Below are 27,255 nucleotides of genomic sequence, written 5' to 3' on the forward strand. Positions count from 1 at the left end.
AGCGGCTTGGTTCCCATCAGTTTTGGCAAATAGCAAACAGGATCTTAAATGCATGCGTTCTATCCCAATCATCATCAATGGACCTGAGGTCATCTCGTCAGCATCAGACAAGGCCAAACTATTTGCCAAGAACTTTGCAGCTAATTCTACCCTATGCGACGAAGGCCATCAACTCCCCATATTTCCTCCTATAACAGAACACACGCTACACAACATACAAATATCTGTGCGTGAGGTCGCCAAGCTAATCAAGAACCTTGATTTCAGTAAAACAACTGGTCCTGATGGCATTCCAATTATAGTGTTGAAAAAGCTTCAACCAGAACTTGCCTCCATACTTACAAAACTGTTTAAGTGTTGCTTTCAGGAGAATTGCTTCTCAACACCCTGGAAAACCTCATCAGTATACCCTGTATTTAAGATTTCAGGTGATAAGTCATCTCCCTCTCAGTACAGACCAATAAGTCTCCTGTGTGTCATGAGTAAGCTGCTGGAATCCATATCAAATAGAGAAGTAGTGAACCAACTCAGCAGAAATAACCTTCTTAGTGACATGCAATATGGTTTCTGTTCTGCCAGATCTACAGCAGATGTGCTAACGGTTATATCGCATAGGATTAGTGAATCTCTCGACAAAAGCTTCCTTCTAGTGCAATTGCTCTTGACATATGAAAGGCCTTTGATAAGGTATGACATAAAGGCCTACTTCACAAGATTTCCAGCTGCAGTACAACTGGAAATGTTTTCTCAATCATTAAATCATTTCTCTCTGATAGGCTCATGAGTAGTGGTTGATGGGCAGAAATCAGAGGCCACAGTATTAATGCTGGAGTCCCTCAGAGGTCCATCCTGAGCCCAACTCTCTTCCTAATCTACATCTACAATCTCCCAAAACACATACTTAAATCATTCATTGATATCTATGCTGATGACACGGACATCTATGGCAATACATCAAAGACCATAAATGACAAAGTTCTCCCTGATTCTCTCTCCTCTAATCTTGAGCGCGTAGTACAGTGGGGGAAGAGCTGGCTGGTTACTTTTAATGTATCTAAAACCAAGCTCCTATCTTTACATCATCAACACTCTGATCCCCATCTGGCATCAATTGAAATGGATGGCTCTTATCTTGGGGAGGCTCCATGTTTTGACAAGATTCTGGGTTTGACCTTTACTCCTGATCTGAAATGAAACACGTACATCAAGTCTGTTACCAAGGTCGCTGGGAAAATGGTGGGATCCATCTACTGCTCCAGAAGATATCTCACTACTGATGCAATTCTCTATATAAAAGCCAAGTACGTCCAAGGATGAAGTACTGCTGCCACATCTGGGCAGGAGCTGCTAAAAACAGCCTATCCTGCCTTGACAGAGTACAAAATAAACTTTGTGGCTTAGTGGGGGATGCCATTTTCACTTCCCTGCAACCTCTCTCCCACAGAAGAGACGTTGCGAGCCTGTCTTTGTTTTATCGTTATTTCCATGGCAAGTGCTTGTCTGAGCTCCAATCTCTGGTCCCACTTCACCAATCTTTCATGATAAACACCTGCCTAGCTGAAACCACTGTCAATAATTTTCCCCACTCTTTATCTGTGCCTAAATCAAAAGGTAGATTCCATGAACAAAGCTTCTTTCTTAAAAGTGCACACCTGTGGAACTCTCTTCCGTTTGCCTGTTTCCCACCTGACTACAACTTGGATGTCTTCAAGTCCAACATAAACAAATTCCTGATGAACTGCCCCCTTAAGTAAGACACTTTATCAAATCTCCAGTACTATGATTACTACGATACTATCCGATACTGTACATGCAATAACCCTTATCCCTGAGTGGCTTCTGGGCCTTGATAAATGTTGACCACCATGTAAAAAAAAACAATGTTTCGTAAATAAAAAAAGAAAAAATATAATAGAATTGCGAAACGTTTATGTAACTGAGTTTACAAAAAGATAAGTATTTTTTATTTAAAAATATTCATGTGGGAAAGTTTAAGCAAACTTGTGTTTTTGAAAGGGAATGTTACATTTAATAGAAAATGAATATAAAAGCCTTTGAAATAAAGATAGATATTTTATTTTAATTAAAAAAAAAACATTTGGTTTATAACAATAAAGAGAATAATAATACACTTAAGTAATTTGTTGTTAATCTTATTTAATTCTTAAAATTCTTAAATTCTAATGTAAAAACATTAACATTTCACCTTTCAGACGATTTCTATTTGGTAAATAAATGTTACCTCATTAAACAATTGTTCACTTTCAACAGAAGATAGAGGTGCTGATAAATATTTTCTGGCTAAGGATACCAGGATGGGAAATTCATATGTATTTGAATTCCACCATTGAAAAACATCATCATTTTTTAATTTTTTATATTTTTCCATTTTTATCTTAAAGAAATATATTTGTTTGTTTATTTCACTGTCTGCTTTGCTCTGCATTTTGTTCAAATATGCATATTGACTATTCTATCTTGAATAAATCTATGATTGGGCAAATTAAATTTTTTTGTTATTTCTGGTACTTTGCAAAAGCTGCAGGTGAATAATTGACATGCCCAACTATTAGTTTACAAATATATATCATGACCTTTACAAATCTCTGTGTAAAAATGGCATCATTAAGCATCAACTGTAACGTGTGTAGGAAACATGGTAAAGTTGCATAATTGGTTTGCACAGTTGCTGCTGCCATATTAGTTGCATTATCTCGTATAAGAACATGGATTTTACAAGAAATATCAAATTTTTATGATGTGTTTTTGAAAGCTTCACTAATATTGACTGCAGTGTGTGATGCTTTAAATGGAGTAATTCATAAAACTATACCTTTTTAGTCAAAGTTTTCATTGATCCAATGAGATGTCACACTTAAAAAAAGATAAGTTCGCTGTAACAACAGACCAGCCATCATCGGTAAGAGATAAATTTATAGCAGTGTTAATTTCCTCCTGTATCTTATTTCTTACTTTACTATATATATCATGCATAATATTTTCTTTTATATACTTTCTAGAAGGAAATGCTTAATTTCAACAAATATGATTCAATCTATATATCTATAAAAGTGAAAGTGTCTATGTGTGTGTATGTGTCTGTGTACATTTCCCTACGCAATAACTCTGTCAATTTTCAGTCTACACACTCGAAATTTGATATACAGGGTTCTGAGATTTGAGAAAATCTTTGTAATCCGTTTTCGGCCAGAAATTTGGTTGTTAAGTGGTCAAAGTTCAACGATTTGATCTTTGAGAACTCTACCAAACTCCTCCACCAATTTTGGGTCTAAACACTTGAAATTTTAGATATAGATTCCTTGGACATGGATCTAACTTAATAACTTGATTTGAGCCTAAAATAATAAATTTTAAGAGGTCATAATAGGGGTCAAAGTTAAAAAAAATTTGATCTCTGCAGTCTCTTCCAAATTACTCAGACAATTTCTGGTCTAAACATTTGAAATTTTACATAAAGGGTATTCAGAGATAGGGCAAGCTTTTTAATCGGTTTGGGTCGAAAATTTGAGTTACCAATATATAAATGTATGTATGTTTGCATGTCTGCCTAAAACTTTTGACAGAGGCAACGGATTTTCACAAGATCAGTAACATTTTGAAGACGACAAATATCGAATAATTGGCTAAAAACATTAATATCTTCACCTTCAACTGGGCACTTTTCTACAGAGGGGGTTGCTTTTTTCGCCAATATTTTCGAAAGTCATCCCTTCTTTTCGATTGTCTAGCCTTAATTAAAACCTATGTCATTTTCGGTTTGATGGTGGTCGTTAACAGCAAAATCGTCAGTTTTTTTCCAGTTCTTTTCCTCCTTTTGTACAGGTTCGAGCCTGCCTTCCTACTACTACTTTTTTTTTGTTCAACATACATCTCCAAACACCCGGGCAACGCCGGGCTGAAATGCTTATATGTCTTATAAAACCAAGGTCTTCTACAACAGAAAAAGGTTGTAAGTCAATTACAATCATTTCACCAATATATTTATAGATTCTTTGAGCTTTGCTATCATTTATATCCCAAGTTTTATTTTGAGCGACGATGTCGTGAAGGTTTATTGCTTAAAGGACTCGCTGACAATTTTGGTTTGTTTCATAGTTGAACCATCGATAGGTTGTGTCCTTTTCATCTCTTTTTTCCTTTTCTCTTCTTTGTTTTATTTTAAAGTTCTGTACGATGTTGTGTATGTAAATTTTTCAAACATGTTTGTTGTGGTAAAGGAAACAGTGTGTGTTCCTCTAATTATTTATTTATAACCAGCGTTGCCCGGTGGAAGCATGCCCCATCCTCGTAAAAAATTAACTACAGTTGTTGTTGGTGGTGGCCAATCCCCAACGTCCTAATGTTAAGAACGGGTTTCAGGAGGCACCCCATTTTATTGCAACACTATTCTAAGCATTAACGCATCAAGTATTTTGAGTTGCATTAAATTATAGAAATTTGTTTAAACTAGCTTCAGAGTTTACTAAGAACTTTGATTCTTTGTAAATACTTATGTATAAAAGATTGAATGTTTATAAGCTTTTTTACATCAAATCATTTTCTGAATAGAGATTAGATCAACTTTACCATAAAAACAAATATTTATAGTTTTATAACAGTTTGATTCATAAAAATAAATTTAACTTTGAAAATCCTATTTTTAAAAAGTAATTTGGTTATTTAGCCTTTTTTGGATAGATTAAAACACTGAGAATAGAAACAAAAGAAAAAATGAAGGCAAAAAGGCTTCCAGGCAACACCAGATAAGAACAGACACATATATAATTATAATAAAAATGTACTTTACATATTTTGAACATATATAATTTTGAACTTTGAAAAGATAATATAAGAACACTTGAATTTAGGTAAAAATGGCAGTGGTAAAAATGGCAAATGGAAAAAAATATAGGTTAATATCTCACAATAAGTTTATTAAAATATTGGATACGATACATAAGCAGAAAACATGAGAAGTTTGTCAAATTAAAAAAAAGCTTAAGCCCCTCCCCCTTAATGTGACTTCACTTTTTATGCGATTAAATTGGAACACCCTTATAAACTTGTGAAAAAACAATTATAGATTAAAACAGTTCATTGGATGGCAGCTTTCAGCCTTAAAATTAGAAGATAACCCCTCATCATTTTTGTAGTTTTAGTTGTATTTTTTTTTTTATTTCAATAGTTTGAACATGTGGAAATCGAGCCCTTTATTCAAATAAAAGACAATTTATTGGATAAGCTATTACTATAATGTTAAACATATTTAAATTTTGTTACATTTTTATTTATTAAAAACCCATTCTTAACTTGGTGGGTCCTTTTTAACTATTCTGTACTTTCACATAACAATTTAATAAACACCGTAAAAATTAAATTTAATTTGAAAATCGAATATAAATTTAACCTGATCAAACTTTAGTATAAAATATATCATTGTATAAAGTAAAAAAAAAAAAAAAACCCACGCTCTCTTCCTACTATTAACTCTAAGTTTGGATGGTAGTACGAAAAATGCAATTAAAAAAGACATAAAAGTATGTGCGATGTGGAAGTAACAGGGCTGTTAATAGTTAATTTATTGAACATTAATCTTGCTTTTTTGTTGTGTTTACTTATTGTTCACGAAAAGAAAAAAACAGCAATTATTTTAGCATGCAGATTGGGAGATTAGTTTTGCATAGAAATTAAAAATAAAATGATTCCCCATACAAAGATCATTATTAGTTTTTAGGGCAATTAACCTATTTGGTGTTTTTTTTTTTTTTAATTTTAATTTTATTTCATTTTTTTTGCAATGGGAGTTCTGTGTATTTTTTTTTTTTTTTTGAAGGTGGGAAGGAAATTCTACCTTTTAAAGTGATTACATGTAATTTTATGACTTTGCCAGAAAAAAAACATTATTACATACTTTTGTGTCATGTTTAAATTAGTATAAATTCTAAAAATTACGAAAATCAGTAGAAAAATAATTGCAAGTAAAAATAGAAGTTTTCGAAATAGCGATTTTATTGTAAATTTTAACGTTTTGCAGTTGGAGAGCTACAATTTGACAATTGACTTATCCCCTTGCTTTTTTCATTTTGTCTCTAGCATTAGTCTGTACTAGTTTTACTGATAAATAGCTCTAACACATCTTCTACTTGACCATTTTTTGGTAATTTATACGAATTTCGACATGAGATATGGAAGGGATGTAAATACGTAATAATGTTTTCTCTGAAACGCATTTGGTCGAAAATTAATTACATTACATTATTCTGCACAAGCACCCAAGGTTTTAACAAAATGGATTCTTACAAGAACTGACTGAAGGTCGAATCTTATGGCTGATGGTGGCATGATAATCTTATATGAATTCACATAAAAATGACAACAGTAAAAATGAAATACATTTATGATTTTTTTTTTTTTTCAAAATATTAATTTTCAAACATGGAAGGGCGCCTTGTTCCTCTTTTAAACTCTATGCATGAGAACCTAACACCTCCCATCAGTAAATACCTATTGAAAAATAGTCATTTTAAAATTTAGCGGTGAGGGATTAGCCATATTTTAAACTAGAAGGAAGAGAGTTGAGCCAACACTTCTTCAACGATCCTAATTTTCTGTTACTAAAGTTCAGTTTTTCCCTATTTATCCATTTTTACCATTTTTACTGTTACCACCTTCACCCTGCCATTTCTTCTGTTGCCATTTTTACCGAGCACTAAGAACACACAGTTTCCAAAAGCAGAGTAAAATATTTCAAAATATTTAATTTTAAATATCTTTGGGGAGAGGATTTAGTTCCCATTTAAAACTAGCGTAGTCCTCTAAATCCTTCTTCACAATGGTCTTAAAATCTATTTTCAAAATTAAAATTAGGGATATTGTAAATATCATGACCCCCTAGAGTAAATGTGGTATTGTGATAACTGAAATGATTCTAGATAGTGTAAGATAGAGAATGACCAACGACTCCCACTTTCTAACACTTTTGATTGTATTGTGTCTAATTTGTCAAAATATGTTATATATGGTATATATTTTTACCCAATAAATAATTCAAAGTGTAGTATCTGTTCTGATACTACACTTTAATCTTTATGTCCTCTGTCAATGACATAAAAATTCTTCTAGACTGAGACAAGTTTCATTGTCATTCAATCAAGAGTCCCTCTTTTAGGAGAGCTGGATTACCCATATTAAAAACCGACCTTATGTTTAATTCTGCCCTCGAGAGAGCAAGTGGCAAGTAAATAGAATCACATGTAAACAAACTCACACACCTCAGACAAAATGAGATTCCACAGTTTTAGGCGATTATGTGGACATATTGAAAAAACAACAAAAAAAAATAATTTAGAAGTTAGTGTGGAATCAGTTTAGTATATATATTTAAAGTAAAATTTATGTTCCGGCCATTATAAATAATTACGTTTGTTTATTAAATTCTTTTACAACGAACGATAAGTTCGACTTGTAAGTCCATAAAACTCGCACGTTATCACTTTAAACAGTAACTTCCCACACAAAAAAAAAAAAACGCACAGAATTTACCTACTATAGCAACTTTTGGTAAACTGCCCTAAAACGCTAGAATTACTCAGATATGGAGGTTTATTTTACGTTAAATTTACATGTAAAACAGACACTTTAAATTCCTAAATTTATTTTTTGTTGTTTTTTTCTTCTCGCCTGGCAGATGACTTTTCAAAATAACCAAGAAAGAAAAATAGGGTGTAACAAATAAAAACACAAAAAATAAATGCTACCAAAAACAAGCTAAGCTACTCTTCAAACTACCTGGATAATTTATTCTTTTTTTTTTTTTTTGCATTTGAACTTATTTTAAAGTGTGTTTTTTTAAACTTAAAAATGATGTTAGTGTAAATCCTATTGAATTAAAACGAAAAACAAAATGGTGGTTTCATTTGAGCCATAATCAAGCCTCAATAATCGCTCAGAAATCGGAAATTAAACAAAGTACTGATAGAAACGCATCCAAGAAATGTCACCATGTTTATTTGGTGTTATGTGAGAACAAGAAAAAAATGTCCGACACGTGACTTTGAAGTCTTGATAATGGCTCAAAAATAAAACAATATACCCACCCAATAAATGTTACCATAGGTAAGATAAATTACTCTTCTTCCAAGTAAAAGAATATATTTGGCTTTTACAAAGAAAACAATTCAAACTTTCGCATTACATTAAAATAAATATTAAACAAAAATAAATAAAAAATATGTTAGTAATTAATTTTCAAATTATGAAACACATTTTGAATATCTTTAAAATAGTTTTTTAAAATACACAGACATTTTTACTTCGGCAAATTTTTGTAGTCTTTCATGTGTAGTGTCAGTTAATAGGAAATGTGAAAACTAAATTGTCAATGCAAAACTGTATCAAAGATGTTAATTACCAAAAATACTTTTAGTAATCTGGGATTTTATTGCCTTATATTTCCTTCCAACTCAATATGAGAAGTGAGACTGATTGGGCTTCAGACGACCTAGGGCACCATAGGAATCCCTGCATAAGCAATAATGTTTGATATTATTTTTCTTGACAAAATATTTCTTTGATTTTAAACAATTATTTCGATATCTCGTAAATAAACTGATTCTTCTAGAGGATACCTAGTGAATTTTTGCAAAGTTTCAAGTTTTGTTTATTTTATGCAAATAAAAAAAATACATCTTATTTTGGATGTTATTATGATCTATAGAATTTAGTTTTACTAATAGTTTAAAAACAATAAAGATTTATCATCAGTACAAGCAATGGAAAATTAAGTTTAAAAAATATTAAAAGAATCGTTTTTAGAATCGGAAATTAGGCACAAATTTTTCCAACTCTGATACCAATTCAGATACCCCCATAGGTTCCGATTTTTCTGATTCCCAATTCCTATTCCAATTAATCACCCCAACACTAAAAAAAAACTAAAAAGTGCTTTTGTTATTTGTCATTCTGGTATTCAAGATTAACAAATGCAATGATTATTTATCACAGAGTGTGTGGATTATTAAAAAAACGCATCTCACAAAGAAACTGTGTAGGGAGAGAAAGCATACCTCATGCATATGAAAATATAGAGTATTTAATTTTACAATAGCAAAATTGAAATATGAAATAATAATGATACTCTAGAAGTATGTGTCTTACAAAGTGTCTTTCTAGTGTATGAAAATGAAATGAAAGTGTAAAATTGAAGAAAGACAAAACCAAAATGAATAAGAAAATATTTTTCATAAAAAGAGGGAAAATTCTGACTTTTATTATATTTGACTTTTTTCTTATATTGAGCAGGACTAAATATAAAATTCAAATAAATTGATAGGAATCAATATGTGTCCTATCTAACCGATTTTTATATGAAGCTTTTGTTCAAATAGCTATTGAACACAAATGTATATAGAGATGATTTTACTTTGTATAATAGATTATATAACAATAGGGTTTTTAGTGTCGAACATATATTTTCGGTGAACAACAAGTGTATTCAGCTGCCACATTTCTGCTCAACCTATTAAGAATGACATAATCCTGAATGGTTTCATTTCAGTATTGTTAATGAATTGCTCTCAACCGCATCACTTAAAACATTGACTAAAATAACATGCTTTCTCTTTGTTTATAATAATGCTGTTAGGAAGAAGAATTTACATTGCTATTTAAGTTGGGCGAAAATATGATGCCTAGTATTAAACACAAACTTTTCTTCAATTGACTATTGTACTCTGTGCACTAAGATTGTTACTGATACATATTCCTCCATCAATGTTTTTACATTATCTTTCATGATATTTTAAAATATTTAAAAAATTTTTTTTGTAGATCACTGATTATTTATCCTGTGATTGGAGTGGCAATCTGGATATTTCAAGTGATACTGAAGAATTCAAAGCGATTTCAATGGAAACCGAAACTGACATGGACTCTTGTGAAAAACATTTGAGTCTTAGTATTCACTCATTACAGATGTTGTCACATGATTTGCGCATCTACTCACCTTATTGGATCATCAATAAAACAGAATTTCCTATAATGCTTCGGGTGAGTAATAATTAAAGTTCATTCACTTGTATCATTAAGAAATTGCCTTTACTTTGATCTGAAGACCTAATTGAACAACTTAAAAATGAAGCTACTTCATTACAATTTACTTCAAGTATGATAACAGGTACAACTAGAAATAATTATGTGGATTATAGGAAGAGAAAGTAGTTCTTTTCTAACACTATAGGTGCTTATCTTGAATGTTAACTTACAGTGTTTAATATCACAAAGAAAAAAGTTGAAGACTATGCTATTTTCGCTCGCATAGTTAACAAACATTGTGATAATTTCAAATTGCGGAAGTTCACAAAGATTCAAGAGATATTGAGTAAAAGGGAGTGTCACATAGAAAAATCTATAACAAAAATGAAATTAATTCGCCAATTAATTTTAATAATGACAACAAAAATAAGTTTCCTTCTAATATGTTACAGAAAGACTGTCAATGAGCTACAAATTTTACAGCCATTCTGTAAGATACTATTCTCTAAATACACACCCTTGTAAATATACCATTGTGGTTTATTATTTATTATTAGCCCTTTAAGATTACAACATTTTAATAAGCTTTAGTTTTGAGAAGTTTCTCCTTACGATGTCTACAGGATGCCTATAGAATCTGTAAGAGTCGAAAACAGTCACAGAATAATAAAAATATTTGGTACTGTTACTTGCACTTGTCACCAATGGATCCATCTCCACCATTCAATACTTGATGATAATTTTGTCATCACTGTTAGATGATGTAACATACTTACAGAAATAACAAAAAGGCAGAAAGAATGAATTTGAATGTAAAGTGAAAAGAAAGTAATTTGAAAACTTTTGATTAAAATAACATCAGATATTGCTGATTCAAGCTGAAAACGGGTTTTAATTAAAGTTTTGTTTATTTTCAGGGTTCTGGTTCTGAGGCAGTGTTTGAATGTACGCCATCAGGACTGCCTGTCCTTTTTAGATACAAGAAACATAGAAGGAAAAAGGTGTGGTTATATATTCTTATGTTACAATTTTATGTTACCTAAATATAAGGTTGTCAAATGAAACATTTCAACTACAGGTTTGATGAGGCAGTTTCTATAGTTCAATTCTTCAATCTCATTTCTGGTTTATTTAATTGAATTTTTAGAATATGTCAATTATTGACCAAAATATGTTTTTCTTTTCCTTTGAAAAAAGTGTCAAATCTGTCACTTTGTCTATATGAAATTTGCTATTTCATTTGTATCGTTATAAAATAAATTGTATATATTTTTTGTTCCATTTTTTACTTGAACAGTCTTCAATACATGAGTAGAGTTTAGTAATATTATAAAATTAATACTTATGAAAAGTTTGAAAGAAACATTTGTGCTTCCTTCCTGAGGGAAATCATCAAATTAATTGCATGAATTTATGTTCTAGGATGATTTTTTATAATCAAGGTGTGTTCCTTCCAACTTTAACTATTTTTTTTCCAATGAATTTTAGTCCATTTGTTTGAAGAGCACCAAAAACCTTTCTATGTTGGCCAAACAAATAAAGAGTGACCTTTGCATGGCTTAGAGATGTTGAGTTATTAGATTTTTGTTAAATATTTTTTAAATTTTTAATCTACTTACACACTACTAGATGAGATTCATATTATTTATTTTGTTCTTCTAATCTAATTTTAGTAATTTTTTCAATTGTTTTTTACTTAAGTGCATTCGTGATTTATTATAATTAGTTATGCCATGTAAAGTTATTTTGCATTTATAATTAATGGCTATTTCATTTCTGTGATTAAGTAATATTCTGTTTCCACGATTAAGTAATATTTCATTTTTGTGATGACATAATATTTCCTTTCTGTGATTAAATAATATTTTTATATTTAAAAATGTTGACATTTCTAGCTTTTCATGCAAACATAAATAACATGATTTGTCCAAATTAGTGATGGGATGATTCCAATATTTTTCCTGGTTTCAATACACTTGTTTATTCTCTTCTAAATTCTCAATTCTGATACAATTACCGATTTCTGTTCTTTTTAAATGTCTGAATATTAAATCATAGAGTTAGTGTTTTTTTTAAATTTTCAGTTACTAGAAAAGATATGCATATATTTTCACTAAAGTAAAAATATAATTGTAGAGGGATATATATATATATATATATATATATATATATATATATATATATAAGTAGATCTTTCTAACTATATTTTCTCAAATGTTTTTCCCATAGTTGATTGAAAATAGTTAGACAACTAAAGATATATTTCTCGTTTAAACCAAAGACAGTTTACAGTAGTCCAATATAAGTTGACAAAGTTGGATTTCATTTTTTCATAAACACATGAACATAGAAAACATTGCTTTTTTTTTAAGATTGCAAAGTATACCGCTTTAATGTTCATTGCTAACAAGAAAATAAAACTTGTGAAGATGATATGGTGTCTGCATTACCGACACATTTAACTCCCCTTCACATTTGGTGTCATATGTTAAAAGAAAATCTTGAAATGTTCTACAAAATTGAACTGTTACATTTACTGGGTCAATTATGTCAATTGTTTGTAACGAAGTGAAATTATGTTAAATACAATTAAAATAAAAAACACTTTCACTTGGAAATTCTTAAGTGAATTTTACATAAGTAGATGCTTTTGTTTTGACAAAATTTATGCTGCAAAAAATCACCTATGCACAGTACACAGACGTACATATTACATGTTTTAGTTTATGGAACACTCGATTCAGCAACAATTTTTAAGATGATAAAAACTTTTTTAAAAAACTTACCTGTTTAATTTTTAGAAGTAGCATAGGGTAGATCCAGCTATGTTAGTTTTGTAAATACTACCTATGAATCGATTTACTTACATAGCAAACTAACCTCTGCTCTTTATCTAAATATTAAATAGGTAAGATTTCAATTTGATTTTTATAATCTTAACATTTCTGGTGCCCAGAAAGTTCAGCAGTTTTGACAATTTGATAATTATGAATTGAAAGATTGCAATTGGATCATGTCCATGATTTGCGGTGAAATACAATTCTAATTTTAAATTCATAAAGAAATACACAAAGTGTCTTGTTGGGAAACTGAAATTCTGTGTAAAGTGGTTAAAATGTTTACAACAGAAAATTGTTTGAACATTATTCACTTTAGAAACACACTGTTTTCATCTAATATATAAAATACAACATAGATGTTCGATATATGGTGTTTGTAAAGAGAAGGCCATTCCATTTTTCTCGTTTTGTGTTTGGTGCTATTCATATGAATGAAGGGAATGATTACACATTACATATGACAGTAGTTATTTCTGTCTGAAAATAATTCATCTTTGAACTAGTAATTGTTTGGTATTTTCAAAAAGCTGCTGATAGTGTTTTGTTTGTGTCGTATTAAGGCGCTGGTGATTTGAAGGTTAAAAATTATATAAAACTCATTTAAAATTCAAGATAGGATATTAAATCTGTCATCAGTGCTTGCTTATTTTTCCTTAAAATTCTTGCATAACATTGTCCTCTTACAAAATTCTGATTTATTTTTTAGTGTATATAAAACTGAATTTTTATATCCTTTGCCACTTTATCTTTTCTGTTCTCTATCAGTGAATGAGAAATCTTTCTAAAATTACAATTTTTATCCAAATCCAGACTGTTAATTTTGGGGAGCTGTATTTTCTGTGCCATGGAGTAAACAAAGTAAACAGGGAGAGAGAAAGTTCTGTGTTTAAAAGTTCAAACAATTTTTATATCTTTTTAAATTTCTTTTTCCAACCAGTTCAGGGAACTCGAAATTAAAAAGAAACTGACATGTGGACTTTTTACATTTGAAAATAAATTCACTTATACGTAATAATATAAAATACCAAGCCTTTAAAAATGCTCAATTTTTTCTCACTTTTTGTCCACCATTTGTAATATATGCCAATTCTAATTCCAATGCTGGGCGACTATATAATTAAAAAATGCCCATAATTCATAAAATGAATTAAAAAATATTAAAAACATTGTTTTTATATTTAACTTTTTCAGAATTCAATTAGCAATGATGTTTGTCAGGATTTTTTGTTGACAAAAATGTTTTATTTAATTTTAAATAATTCTTGGAACTTTGTAAATACAGCTGCCTTTTTTTCTGCAAAGTTAAATTTTTTTCAGGAGTAAAATAACTTTACATTGTATTTTGATGTGATCATGATGATAGTGTACATTAAAAATGGAGCAGGTATAAATGTCACTGATAAGCATGGCACAAGTGAATAAACAAAAAATAAGTTTGATATAAATATTCCTGAGTTCAACAAGATGCATCTGAAGAAGGTGGAAGTTAATTCAGCTGAAACCTTGTAAGAGTAACATCTAAGTTGAAAACAGGAGTTTGAATAATCCAAATAATACAAGAATTGAGTTAAATTTTAAAATAAATATTTACTGTGTTCTGTTCAAACAAATTACATCGATTTTATAACTAAGTTATGGTGGACTAGATTCTCACCCTTATAGTTTTAAATAGGGATAAGCTCTCCCTCAACACCCAACAGTGAACTCAAAACAGTAAAGTTTCTTTTTTATTATGTTGAATCTTAGGTGCAATAAAGTTCTTATTAGTTTTTAGGGGTGAGGCGATTCTGTTGCAACCTAGAAAGGTTAATGGTAGGATTAAGTTAGGACTTTTTTTTTTTTTGGTGGATAGGACTGTTATCACCCGAACTTAGTGGGAGAGTTAAAGAAAATATTGTTTTTTTAATCCCCCCTTACAAAAAAAAAAAAAAGAATGTACACAATATTTATCTCCCTTGAAACACAAAAATAAATTCTACTTATATAGCTTTAAAATGCTATTAACTGACCCCCCCAAAAATGGATGACCATTTTACATTAAATGTGAAATTGCTCCCCCATTCTAAATTCTAAGATAAGTAGGTTTTCCAGGGTATTTACAGGGTGGAACGATAAAATTGTCGCCCTAAAGAAAACAACACTACAGCTTTATTTTAAAACTTTTATTGAAAAAATCAATTCAGGTAACTTGATTATGTAGAAGAGATGATATTTATTCAATTTAGCCACCTTCAGCCTCAATCACCACCTCAATACAAGTCTGGAACTGCGATGGTGGGAGCTTGATAGATGGCGACGATCAAGCTGGCTTTGGTGTTGTGGAACGTCATTTTGTTGATGTTCTCGACATATGATCAAACAAAGTAGTCCAGTGAGTTCAGGTCAGGGGAGGAGGGGGGACAGTTAGAGAAGGGTACAAAGTCCTAGCTTCTGAAGCCAAGCCTGGGTCTTTTTGGATGTGGGCTAGAGCCGAGTCTTGCTGCCACACCCAGGGTCTGCCAGCAGCCACCTGATTGATCACCAGGGGATCACCACATCCTTCAGCACATTCAGGTACACTTTGGTGTTGATTTTTAAGCCAACTTCAACCATGTGAGATGGCATGATGTGACCTTCACTTGAAAACGTACCAAAGACCATAACTGTGGCTGGAAACTTTGTTGAGCTGTGCCCTTAAGTGTTGAACCATTCGGATTTGTATTTTGAAGGTGCTGTCAATGGTCCTGTTGTCATAACTTGGATCGGTAGAGATCAGTGCATCTCTGATCTTGCTTGTCGAACATTGTAACATTTTCAGACATGATAGAAGGCCTCTATCGCTCTTGGAACTTATACACAACTGGCCAACTAGTAGAATGTTTGCAACAAAAAAAAAGAAGACTAGTTTTCATTAAACGGAAATGGAATCATGTGTGGTTTAATTTATTTTTTTTTCAAGGCAACAATTTTATTGTTCTATCCTGTACATGTAATTACATAAAAATAGTGGATTAATTTTAAAATCTCAGTTAAATAATTCTCCATTTTTCCTCTAAGAAAATAGTTAAATCTAATGATCTCAACCTATGTTTATATTTGATATCTTTTTTTCTCTCTTATTAGTTACATCAATCTTTTATTAAAACTCTTTGAGTCTGATATCATCTTTGTTTCCAGGCTAAACTACATGTTTATGATTCCAAGTGGTCCCATTCCTTCTCCATGGATACAGTCAACAGTGCCGGTGTCGTCATCTGCAATGATAAGGAACGCAACCGTAAATACCAGGTAAAAGTCTACTTTGCTAAATTCACATCACAACAAATCAACTTTTGTATGGAATCAAATTAAACATATTTTCACCAACATATTCTTTTGCCTGTATTGCATGTTTTAACATCACATCACTGTTTGTCAAATATAATAATGTAAGCTATATTTTATTTGAATTTTGTATTTCATTGTTTTTTATACTGAGACTAAAAAAAATCACATAATCTGTCACCTCCTCCCTTAAATATACAAACACACATGTGGTAGAATAGGCTTCCAATGGAAGGGCATGGACAGTACCGAAACCCTAGAAAGGCTTTTTTTGCATTTAAAATCCAGAGAAAGCCATTGCAAAAAATAATTGGTAAACGACTGTTGCGATAATGCAAAGTGATTTACAATTTGATGGAAAGAAATGAAACATACTCGAAATCTGAAAAGACTTGTTGTCACTCAGACTCTAAGGAAGATCATTCGTTATAATGTGATAAATCAATAATAATGACTCCTGTAAGAATTGCTAGTGAGTTAATAATAAAAATAAATCCTATAGTAGAAATCTAATAAAAAGAATAAATATTTGAGCATTATCCTAGTAACCTACTTTGGACTGTTCAGAAAACATGGACCTAAGAACTATGGAACTGCACTCAAAGGATGATACTGATTGACTCTATATAAAAAGGAAAAAAAGGGAAGAGAATTGGTAAGTATAGAAGACTGCATGGACTATGCAATAAGAGAACTAATTAATGCTATCTTAAATCACTGCCAAAATACAATGAGGAGCTAAGTGGAAAATAAAATGCCAAGTAAAGCAAAATGGAAAGAGAAGCAATTACACATGCAAGTTATAAGAGTGTCAAAACAACGACTATAAAAATGACACCTGAACAGAGTAATAAAATCGTTATTGGCTGTTGCACAAAGCAATGTGATCAGAATTAACTAAAAAAAAAAAAACGACAGATAAGACCAAGATAAACATAGAGTTGTTGACAACAAGGCAAAACTGTAAAACATATCAGGTGACTGCAACAAACTAACCCTGAACAAATTTAGAATGTGAAACACATGCAAAACAGGATAATGCACAGAACGACTGAAAAAAATGATGTTGAGATTTTTATTTTCTTTTAACAGAAATTGTTTGTAAACGTGTTCATAAATTTAGTAACCAATTCATCACAGTTTTTCTAATATGATATTGTACAAATGTATCCATCATGTAATACAGTTAAATGAATGTATTCAAAATTTTACAGTATTTTCCATTTCTCTCTCTTATGTCTCTATGTATTTATGTATCTTATTTTTGTTTTAATAGTTCATGATGCAAGTACAGCTTTCTAAACTGAAATTAACCAAGATTGTGACAATGCTACCTTACTTCCTGGTTGTGAACAATTCCAAGTCTAAATTGCGATTCATGGAAGAGAATGAAGATGCTGATTTATGGTTAGATTTGCCCCCAAATGAGGTAACTAGTCTTAAATAAAGAACAGCAATAAGATTTTGCTTTTTCCTCATCTTTTTGTTTCAGACATTCAATCACTTTTTCAGAAACTCCAACAAAGGTTTAAGGTTCTAATCATGCCAGTATGTGTGTGTATGTTTTGAAAACAGAAACAAACTGACTAGAGAAGGATTATTTCACATGACAAGCATTTTGGCAGTTACACAATTCCAAGCTTTTCTTGCCAGCAATGGAAAGAAGTATGGTTTCAAATATATCTTTTTTTAAAGTTACCTCATTCATGTATTTCTTGAAAGTTTGACAGTGACATAAAACCTCTGCACTTGCTTTTTGCAAAACTTATGTATGAACTCACTAGAAAGTTTGGGTCAGTTTTTTCCTTATCTTTTTCTTATCTATAAAAATGATAAGATCATATATTTGTTTCTTGAGACTTACTTGAATTTGTTGCTGTTTATTTACTTTTTACTCTTTTTCACCCCTGTTAAGTTTTGAGACATTGTGTTGAACAAAGATGGCGGCATAGTTCAGATCAGTAACCAAGATGGCGACCAAGAATCAAATGCAGTCCGTCGCGTAGTTAACCTCTTAAGTTCTGAGATATTATGTTGAACAAAAATGGCGGCGTAGTTCAGATCAGTAACCAAGATGGCAGCGAAGAATTAAATGCGGTCCGTGACGTAGCAAATGGCGAACTGATTGAATCCAAAATTCAACAATTTTTATAATAATTTTGCGACGTTTTGATTGGTTGTTTAGCACAGCCGTTGGTTATAAAAATGATTGGCGAATCCATTCGTCTCATACCCCCATCAGAAGTCAAAAACATTTTACACACACCCTTTTTTGATATAATGGAAAAATCCTTTTGGATTCAATTTTGGTTTCACTTGAGAAAATGAAAGAAAAATAAATAAATAAAAATAAATGAACAAAGAAAAATAAACCAATAAAATAATTGTTTTTTTTTTGTATATTTTTTTCTTTTTCTTCTGGTTTTATGGGAATTTGTCTTTATTCTCATCGGTGAAAAAGAATTAATATATTGGTATAATGTGTGCAAAAAGAAGCCATTTTTTTTGTATACATATAAAAATAAACACTTTTTAAATATATATAAACATACAAATAGAATACTTTTCAAATACATATAAACATATGCACAAAAATTCACAAATATACATTTTTGTTTTGTTTTAACAAATGTTTGCCAAAAAAAAGGATACAAAAAGAACTATTTGACAAAATAGAAAGTTTACAAAAGGGTTTTAACAAGTGGCTTTTTTTTTTCTTTTTTTTGTAACAAAAACTGGAAACATTATGTTAGGTATTAATTGGTTAATTTGGTTAGTAAGGTAGAAATGGTCGCAGTTTGCTTTTTAGTTTTCCAAGAGATCATAGGTCCAGTCTTTGACAGTCCAAAACAATACCCTGCTATACTCTTTCTATCCTCAGAGTTAGCCCAATCTGAATCCGAAAAGCCTTCTAAATTTAGAATATATGTGGATTTTTTAAATCTTAAAGATTGTTCTTTGTTTTTTTTTAGGTAACGAAGGATGGATTTGTTTTGCACGATTAAGGTCTTTCATTGTCGGTTTCGATAAGTTTTGAGATTGCTTTGTTACAGTGTAACATATGTCAGGCCTTGTTGCGGTCATCAAGTAGATGAGGCTTCCTACCATTTCCCTGTATATTCGGTTATATATGAATTTTGTTTCGGGCCCTACATTTTTATTTATGCCCATTTCGACGGGAGTTGAACGCGGCTTACAATCTTGCATTCCGAACTTGAGCAGAATTTTTTCAATGTATCGTGATTGGTTCATAGTTATAGTTTCATTTTCATGGGTAAATTTTATACCAAGGAACCATGACAGTCATCCAAGATCGGCCATTTTAAATTTTTTATTTAATTCATTTTTAACATCTCTTAAAGTGTTGTCACAGTTTGAGGCGAGTAATATATCGTCAACCTAAAAAACCAAAATCAACAATTTATTACCTACATTTTTGGTATACATGCATGCGTCTACGGGACATTGTTTGAATTCCTGTTCTATTAAATAATTATGGAGTGTTAAATTCCAATTGTGTGCACTTTGTTTTAGTCCATATAACGATTTATTTAATTTCCACACCCAATTTTATTTTTCATTTTAAATCCCTCTGGAGGGTAAATGTAGATTTCACAGTAAATCGGAGCATTTAAATAAGCATTTTTTACATCCATTTGATGTATTTTTAAATTGTATTGAGTGGCAAGTTGTAATAAAATTCTAATTGTCGTTAAATTTGTCGTTGGTGAAAATACTGCACAATATTCCACTCCAGGAATTTGTGAGAAACCTTTCGCCACGAATCTTGCTTTAAAAGTTTCACTGCCAGAAGCTGTGATTTTTTTTTTGGAAAAAACCCAGCATGAAGAAATTATATTTTTATCTGTTGGTTTGGCCACTATTTTGTATGTGTTATTTTCAGATAAAGCTTTCAATTTGGATACCATAGCTTGTTCCCATTCTTGGTGGTTTTGTGAATTAATCGCCTCATTATAACTTTCCGGTGCGCTGTTCAACGAATAACAGTAATCCACGGCGTAATCTTGTATCTTTTCAATTTGTAAGAAGTCTGGCCTTTTTCGCTCCTTTATTGGGTATCGACGTGTCTGGTTACTGTTTTCATGAGAAGTACTGTAATTGTCGTCGTTATTAATATTTTCATTGTGATCGATTAAGATGCTAGGTAATATTTCACGTTTTTCATCCACTGGATCGCCATTTTTTAAATTTAATGTATCATTGAATTTTACACATCTAACCCTTTTTATAGCATTTTGAGTTGCAAAGTAGATTAAGTATGCCGGACTATTTTTATCGTAACCTACGAAAGTACCTTTTTCGCTTTTAGTATTTAGTTTACTGGTGTTTTCTATAGATGCAAAACAATCAGAACCAAATAGATGCATTCTATTCATTTTAGGTTTTACACCGCAAAACGCTTCATATGGTGTTTTTCCTAGCCTCTTATTGAACAATCTATTTCTGATATATGCTGCTGCCATTAAAGCGTATGTCCATAAACTATGCACTAATTTCGATTCAATAAGTAGGCATCTTGTTATCTCAAAAAGGGTTCGCCATGCCCTTTCAGCTGTGTCATTTTGGAAGGGGAGTACGGCGCCGATTTCTCGTGTTTAATACGGTGGTTAATTAATAGAAGTTCAAAGTCTTTACTAGTAAATTCAGTCCCATTGTCTGAGCGAATACATTTTACTGAACCGTACGGGGCAACATTAGCTAAATATTTCTTAGTGGCGAGGATAGTGTCGGATTTGTTTTTTAGAAAATAAACCATAATTAAACCGGAAAAATCATCAATAAAGTTCAAAACGTACCTTAGATTATTTCTCCCCATCGGGCTGATCGGACTTGCTCAGTCACAATGCACAAGTGAGAGAATTTTCGTAGCTTTTTTGTCTGGTGTTTGGCTTATATCTTTTGTCATTTTCCCCTGTGCACACACATCACAATTTGGGAGATCGTCTGAAGGTATTATTTTCATGCCTTTGACTACCATTTGGTAATTTTTTAATATCAGCTGCATTGCAGTGTCCTAGAATTTTATGGCAGGTTTCCAAGTTGTGACAGGCAGTTTTTGAGGGAACCATACTTTTTAAATAATATAGTCGGCCATTTTCTTTAATGTCAAATACAGTTCCATTGGGGTATGTGAATTTTGATGTACTTTGGCCAAATTGTATATTCGTGCCTTGTTTAATTGCAGCCTACACGGAAAATATGTCTTGCTTAAATGTAGGTATGAACAGAGTATTCTTTAAAATACAGTTACAGATTTCGCCTTTATTATTTTTTAGGTATATTTTAGCATCGCCTCTTTTCAAGACTATATCATTTATTTGACTACCGTCAGCAAGTTCGACAAAATGACTTTGAGGATTAAAGCTTGAATCAAAATTAATAAAATCAGATTCCTTGGTGATAACATGCGCTGTAGCTCTACATTCTACAAGGAGATTTTTACCGTTTGTGGTATTGTCAAAGTTACATGTGAATAGAAATGTATGTTCTTCCTCAAAGTTCTCAACGTTTTTTACGGAGTCCATTTTATAGCGTTTATATTGACATTGGAAACTTTTGTGGTTGGGTCATCCACAATTATAGCAGATAATTTTATTCTTTTTCTTGGGAAAATTACTTTTGGAGAATACGTTGCGGTGAGTTGCGTAATTTGGTGGTGTCTGCTTTTGAGAAGCATTTTTGAACTTCATAATATTGCTGGAGTTATTATTGTCCACGAGCATACGATTAGTCTCTTCATAACTGCGCAATGCCACTTTAAATTCGCTGAAATTTATGGGTTTGTCTTTCTGAGTTGTAAATGGTTTGTCTTTCTGAGTTGTAAATGGTTTAAAATCGGCTGGAAGTCCCTTGAGGGTCATTGATATCAACAAGCTATCACTTATTATTTCACCTGAGAGTTTTAAGGCATTGGCGGTTGTTTCTGCCCTTATGACATAGTCGGTAATCGTTTCATCCTCATTACGTTTCAAGGAGGTTAATTCTGTATATAGGGATATTATTTTCGGTTTCTTTTTTGATAAATGATGTTCTCGTAATATGTTCAATGCTTTCCTCTCATCACCCAATGTGTCTCTTATAATCAGAGACAGACTTCTATTGCCTAAACATTGAATCAGTTCTGCAAAAGCAGTCGCGTTTTTTTCAAGAAATTCAGAGTCGATTGGATTCTCTGTTGTAGACTTTGTGTAGTTTTCGAATCCTTAGATATCCCAGAAATTTTACCTGCCACAATTCGAATTTAGATTCCGATCCGTCAAAGAAAAGACGGTGGCTGGGCGCATAAGTTTTGAGATATTGTGTTGAACAAAGATGGTGGCGTAGTTCAGATCAGTAACCAAGATGGCGACCAAGAATCAAATGCAGCCATCGCGTAGTTAACCTCTTAAGTTCTGAGATGTTGTTGAACAAAGATGGCGGTGTAGTTCAGATCAGTAACCAAGATGGCGACCAAGAATCAAATGCAGCCATCGCGTAGTTAACCTCTTAAGTTCTGAGATGTTGTTGAACAAAGATGGCGGTGTAGTTCAGATCAGTAACCAAGATAGTGGTGTAGTTCAGATCAGTAACCAAGATGGCGGCGAAGAATTAAATGCGGTCCGTGACGTAGCAAATGGCGAACTGATTGAATCCAAAATTCAACAATTTTTATAATAATTTTGCGACATTTTGATTGGTTGTTTAGCACAGCCGTTGGTTATAAAAATGATTGGCGAATCCATTCATCTCATACCCGCATCACAAGGCAAAAACATTTTACATAAGTGACATATTGTCACTAGACACTTTAATTTTAGGTGTAAAATAATTGTTCCAGATAAAAATGTATAAAATTATGTTGTCTGAAGAGCAGTAATTTCTAAACTTTCATCCTAATTTCTAAACTATGCATTCATTGGTTCTTCGCATCAAATCATATAAGTGATTATTTTTTCTCCTATCTCTTCCTGTTTCTCCAGTTTTATTATCTTTAAAAACCTGTTGCCTATCTATGTTGCTCAAACATTAATATCCACATATTTTTCTTTTTACTTTTTTGTCTCTAAGAAGATCGAACTTTCATTCAAACATAACTCTTCAATTAAAAATAAGATATTTCCTATAAATTCTTCTATAAAAGTTTCTCATCAATGATTCTATATATATTTCTAATAAATAATTTTGTAACTATTTATATTAAATCATTCTCCAAATGCGAAATAATTGTATAAATATTTCTATAAAATCATTGTATAAATCTATATACATATAAAAGTGAACGTGTCTGTGTGTGTGTACATTTCCCTATGCAATAACTATGTCAATTTTAAGTCTACAGACTCGAAATTTGATATACCGGGTACTGAGATTTGGGAAAATCTTTATGATCAGTTTTTGGCCAGAAATTTGGCTGTTAAGGGGTCAAAGTTCAATGATTTGACCTTTGAGAACTCTACCAAACTCCTCTGACAATTTTGGGTCTAAACACTTGAAATTTTAGATATAGGTTCCTTGGACATGGATCTAACTTAATAACTTGATTTTAGTCCAAAACAAATATTAAGGGGTCATAATAGGGTCAAAGTTAAAAAAATTGACCCCCTTTTTTTTTTTTGCTCAACAAACGGGCTGAAATGCTAGTATTTCTATAAAATCATTGTATAAATATTTCTACAAAATCATTGTATAAATATTTCTACAAAATCATTGGATAAATATTTCTACAAAATCATTGTATAAATATTTCTACAAAATCATTGTATAAATATTTCAATAAAATCATTTTATAAATATTTCTACAAAATCATTGGATAAATATTTCTCATGAATTATACTATAAATTTTGCTTGTAAATTATTTTATAAATATTTATAATAATTAATTCTATAAATATTTATAATAAATCATTAATTCTATAAATATTTCTCTTAACTATTTATATTAAAACAGTCCATTAATCTATATAAATATAAAACTCAGATCAGCTTGCTTGCTCATTGAAACTACGACTTTTGGTTTCAAAATTTCGTCTACTTACCTATTATAATAAACGAAGAGGAAAATGTAAATGAAAAAAAAAAAAACAACAGCCAACTGTAGACATTGTTTGCAAATGAATCATTATAAATTTTATGTATGGGTATGTGTGTATGGATAACATTCGTGCCTAAATTAATTAACCGTTAAATTGTTCTAGTAAATTATTTATTGTATATCATTCTATAAATTTTTCTCATTAATCATTCTATAAATATTATTTTATAAATAATTCTAATATATAGTCCTAATAAACCATTCTGTAAATATTTTTTATAAATAATTCTAATATATAGTCCTAATAAATCATTCTACAAATATTTTTTATAAATAATTCTAATATATAGTCCTAATAAATCATTCTACAAATATTTTTATAAATAATTCTAATACATAGTCCTAATAAATCATTCTACAAATATTTTTTATAAATACTTCTAATATAGATTCCTAATAAATCACTCTACAAATATTTTTTATAAATAATTCTAATATATAGTCCTAATAAATCATTTCACAAATATTTTTTTATAAATAATTCTAATATATAGTCCTAATAAATCATTCTACAAATATTTTTTATAAATAATTCTAATATATAGTCCTAATAAATCACTTTACAAATATTTTTTTATAAATAATTCTAATATATAGTCCTAATAAATCATTCTATGAATATTTTTTATAAATAATTCTAATATATAGTCCTAATAAATCATTCTAAAAATATTTTTTATAAATAATTCTAATATATAGTCCTAATAAATCATTCTACAAATATTTTTTATAAATAATTCTAATATATAGTCCTAATAAATCATTCTACAAATATTTTTTATAAATAATTCTAATATATAGTCCTAATAAATCATTCTACAAATATTTTTTATAAATAATTCTAATATATAGTCCTAATAAATCACTTTACAAATATTTTTTATAAATAATTCTAATATATAGTCCTAATAAATCATTCTACAAATATTTTTTATAAATAATTCTAATATATAGTCCTAATAAATCATTCTAAAAATATTTTTTATAAATAATTCTAATATATAGTCCTAATAAATCTTTCTACAAATGTTTTTTTTTTTAAATAATTCTAATATATAGTCCTAATAAATCATTCTACAAATATTTTTTATAAGTAATTCTAATATATAGTCCTAATAAATCATTATACAAATATTTTTATAAATAATTCTAATATATAGTCCTAGTAAACCATTCTACAAATATGTTTTTATAAATAATTCTAATATATAGTCCTAATAAATTATTCTACAAATATGTTTTTATAAATAATTCTAATATATAGTCCTAATAAATCATTCTACAAATATTTTTTATAAATAATTCTAATATATAGTCCTAATAAATCATTCTAAAAATATTTTTTATAAATAATTCTAATATATAGTCCTAATAAATCTTTCTACAAATGTTTTTTTTTAAATAATTCTAATATATAGTCCTAATAAATCATTCTACAAATATTTTTTATAAGTAATTCTAATATATAGTCCTAATAAATCATTATACAAATATTTTTATAAATAATTCTAATATATAGTCCTAGTAAACCATTCTACAAATATGTTTTTATAAATAATTCTAATATATAGTCCTAATAAATCATTCTACAAATATATTTTTATAAATAATTCTAATATATAGTCCTAATAAACCATTCTACAAATATGTTTTTATAAATAATTCTAATATATAGTCCTAATAAATCATTCTACAAATATGTATTTATAAATAATTCTAATATATAGTCCTAATAAATCTTTCTACAAATATTTTTTTATAAATAATTCTAATATATAGTCCTAATAAATCATTCTACAAATATTTTTTATAAATAATTCTAGTATATAGTCCTAATAAATCATTATACAAATATTTTTATAAATAATTCTAATATATAGTCCTAATAAATCATTATACAAATATTTTTATAAATAATTCTAATATATAGTCCTAATAAATCATTCTACAAATATTTTTTTATAAATAATTCTAATATATAGTCCTAATAAACCATTCTACAAATATGTTTTTATAAATAATTCTAATATATAGTCCTAATAAATCATTCTACAAATATGTTTTTATAAATAATTCTAATATATAGTCCTAATAAATCTTTCTACAAATATGTTTTTAAATAATTCTAATATATAGTCCTAATAAATCATTCTACAAATATTTTTTTATAAATAATTCTAATATATAGTCCTAATAAATCATTCTACAAATATTTTTTATAAATAATTCTAATATATAGTCCTAATAAATCTTTCTACAAATATTTTTTTATAAATAATTCTAATATATAGTCCTAATAAATCATTCTACAAATATTTTTTATAAATAATTCTAGTATATAGTCCTAATAAATCATTATACAAATATTTTTATAAATAATTCTAATATATAGTCCTTATAAATCATTATACAAATATTTTTATAAATAATTCTAATATATAGTCCTAATAAATCATTATACAAATATTTTTTTATAAATAATTCTAATATATAGTCCTAATAAACTATTCTACAAATATGTTTTTATAAATAATTCTAATATATAGTCCTAATAAATCATTCTACAAATATGTTTTTATAAATAATTCTAATATATAGTCCTAATAAATCTTTCTACAAATATTTTTTTATAAATAATTCTAATATATAGTCCTAATAAATCATTCTACAAATATTTTTTTATAAATAATTCTAATATATAGTCCTAATAAATCATTCTACAAATATGTTTTTATAAATAATTCTAATATATAGTCCTAATAAATCAGTCTACAAATATTTTTTATAAATAATTCTAATATATAGACCTAATAAATCATTCTACAAATATTTTTTATAAATAATTCTCATATATAGTCCTAATAAATCATTCTACAAATATTTTTTTTAAATAATTCTAATATATAGTCCTAATAAATCAGTCTACAAATATGTTTTTATAAATAATTCTAATATATAGTCCTAATAAATCATTCTACAAATATTT

General features: G+C 29.5%; 1 protein-coding gene across 5 annotated transcripts in view; it reads left to right on the forward strand.

The window, feature by feature from the left end:
- LOC145286018 (intermembrane lipid transfer protein VPS13A-like) overlaps positions 1 to 27,255 on the forward strand; it is a 965,259-nt gene that overhangs the window by 698,060 nt on the left and 239,944 nt on the right. For all 5 annotated transcript variants that reach the window (XM_080134633.1, XM_080134635.1, XM_080134636.1 and 2 more), the window contains 4 exons: positions 9,829 to 10,047; positions 10,950 to 11,033; positions 16,029 to 16,139; positions 17,452 to 17,604. In XM_080134633.1, the coding sequence (XP_079990759.1) occupies positions 9,829 to 10,047; positions 10,950 to 11,033; positions 16,029 to 16,139; positions 17,452 to 17,604 (567 nt within the window). The remainder of the gene's footprint in view (positions 1 to 9,828; positions 10,048 to 10,949; positions 11,034 to 16,028; positions 16,140 to 17,451; positions 17,605 to 27,255) is intronic.

Source organism: Euprymna scolopes, chromosome 10 (genome assembly GCF_053919585.1).
Source record: "Euprymna scolopes isolate OS-2025 chromosome 10, ASM5391958v1, whole genome shotgun sequence".
Classification (NCBI taxonomy): Eukaryota; Metazoa; Mollusca; class Cephalopoda; order Sepiida; family Sepiolidae; genus Euprymna; species Euprymna scolopes.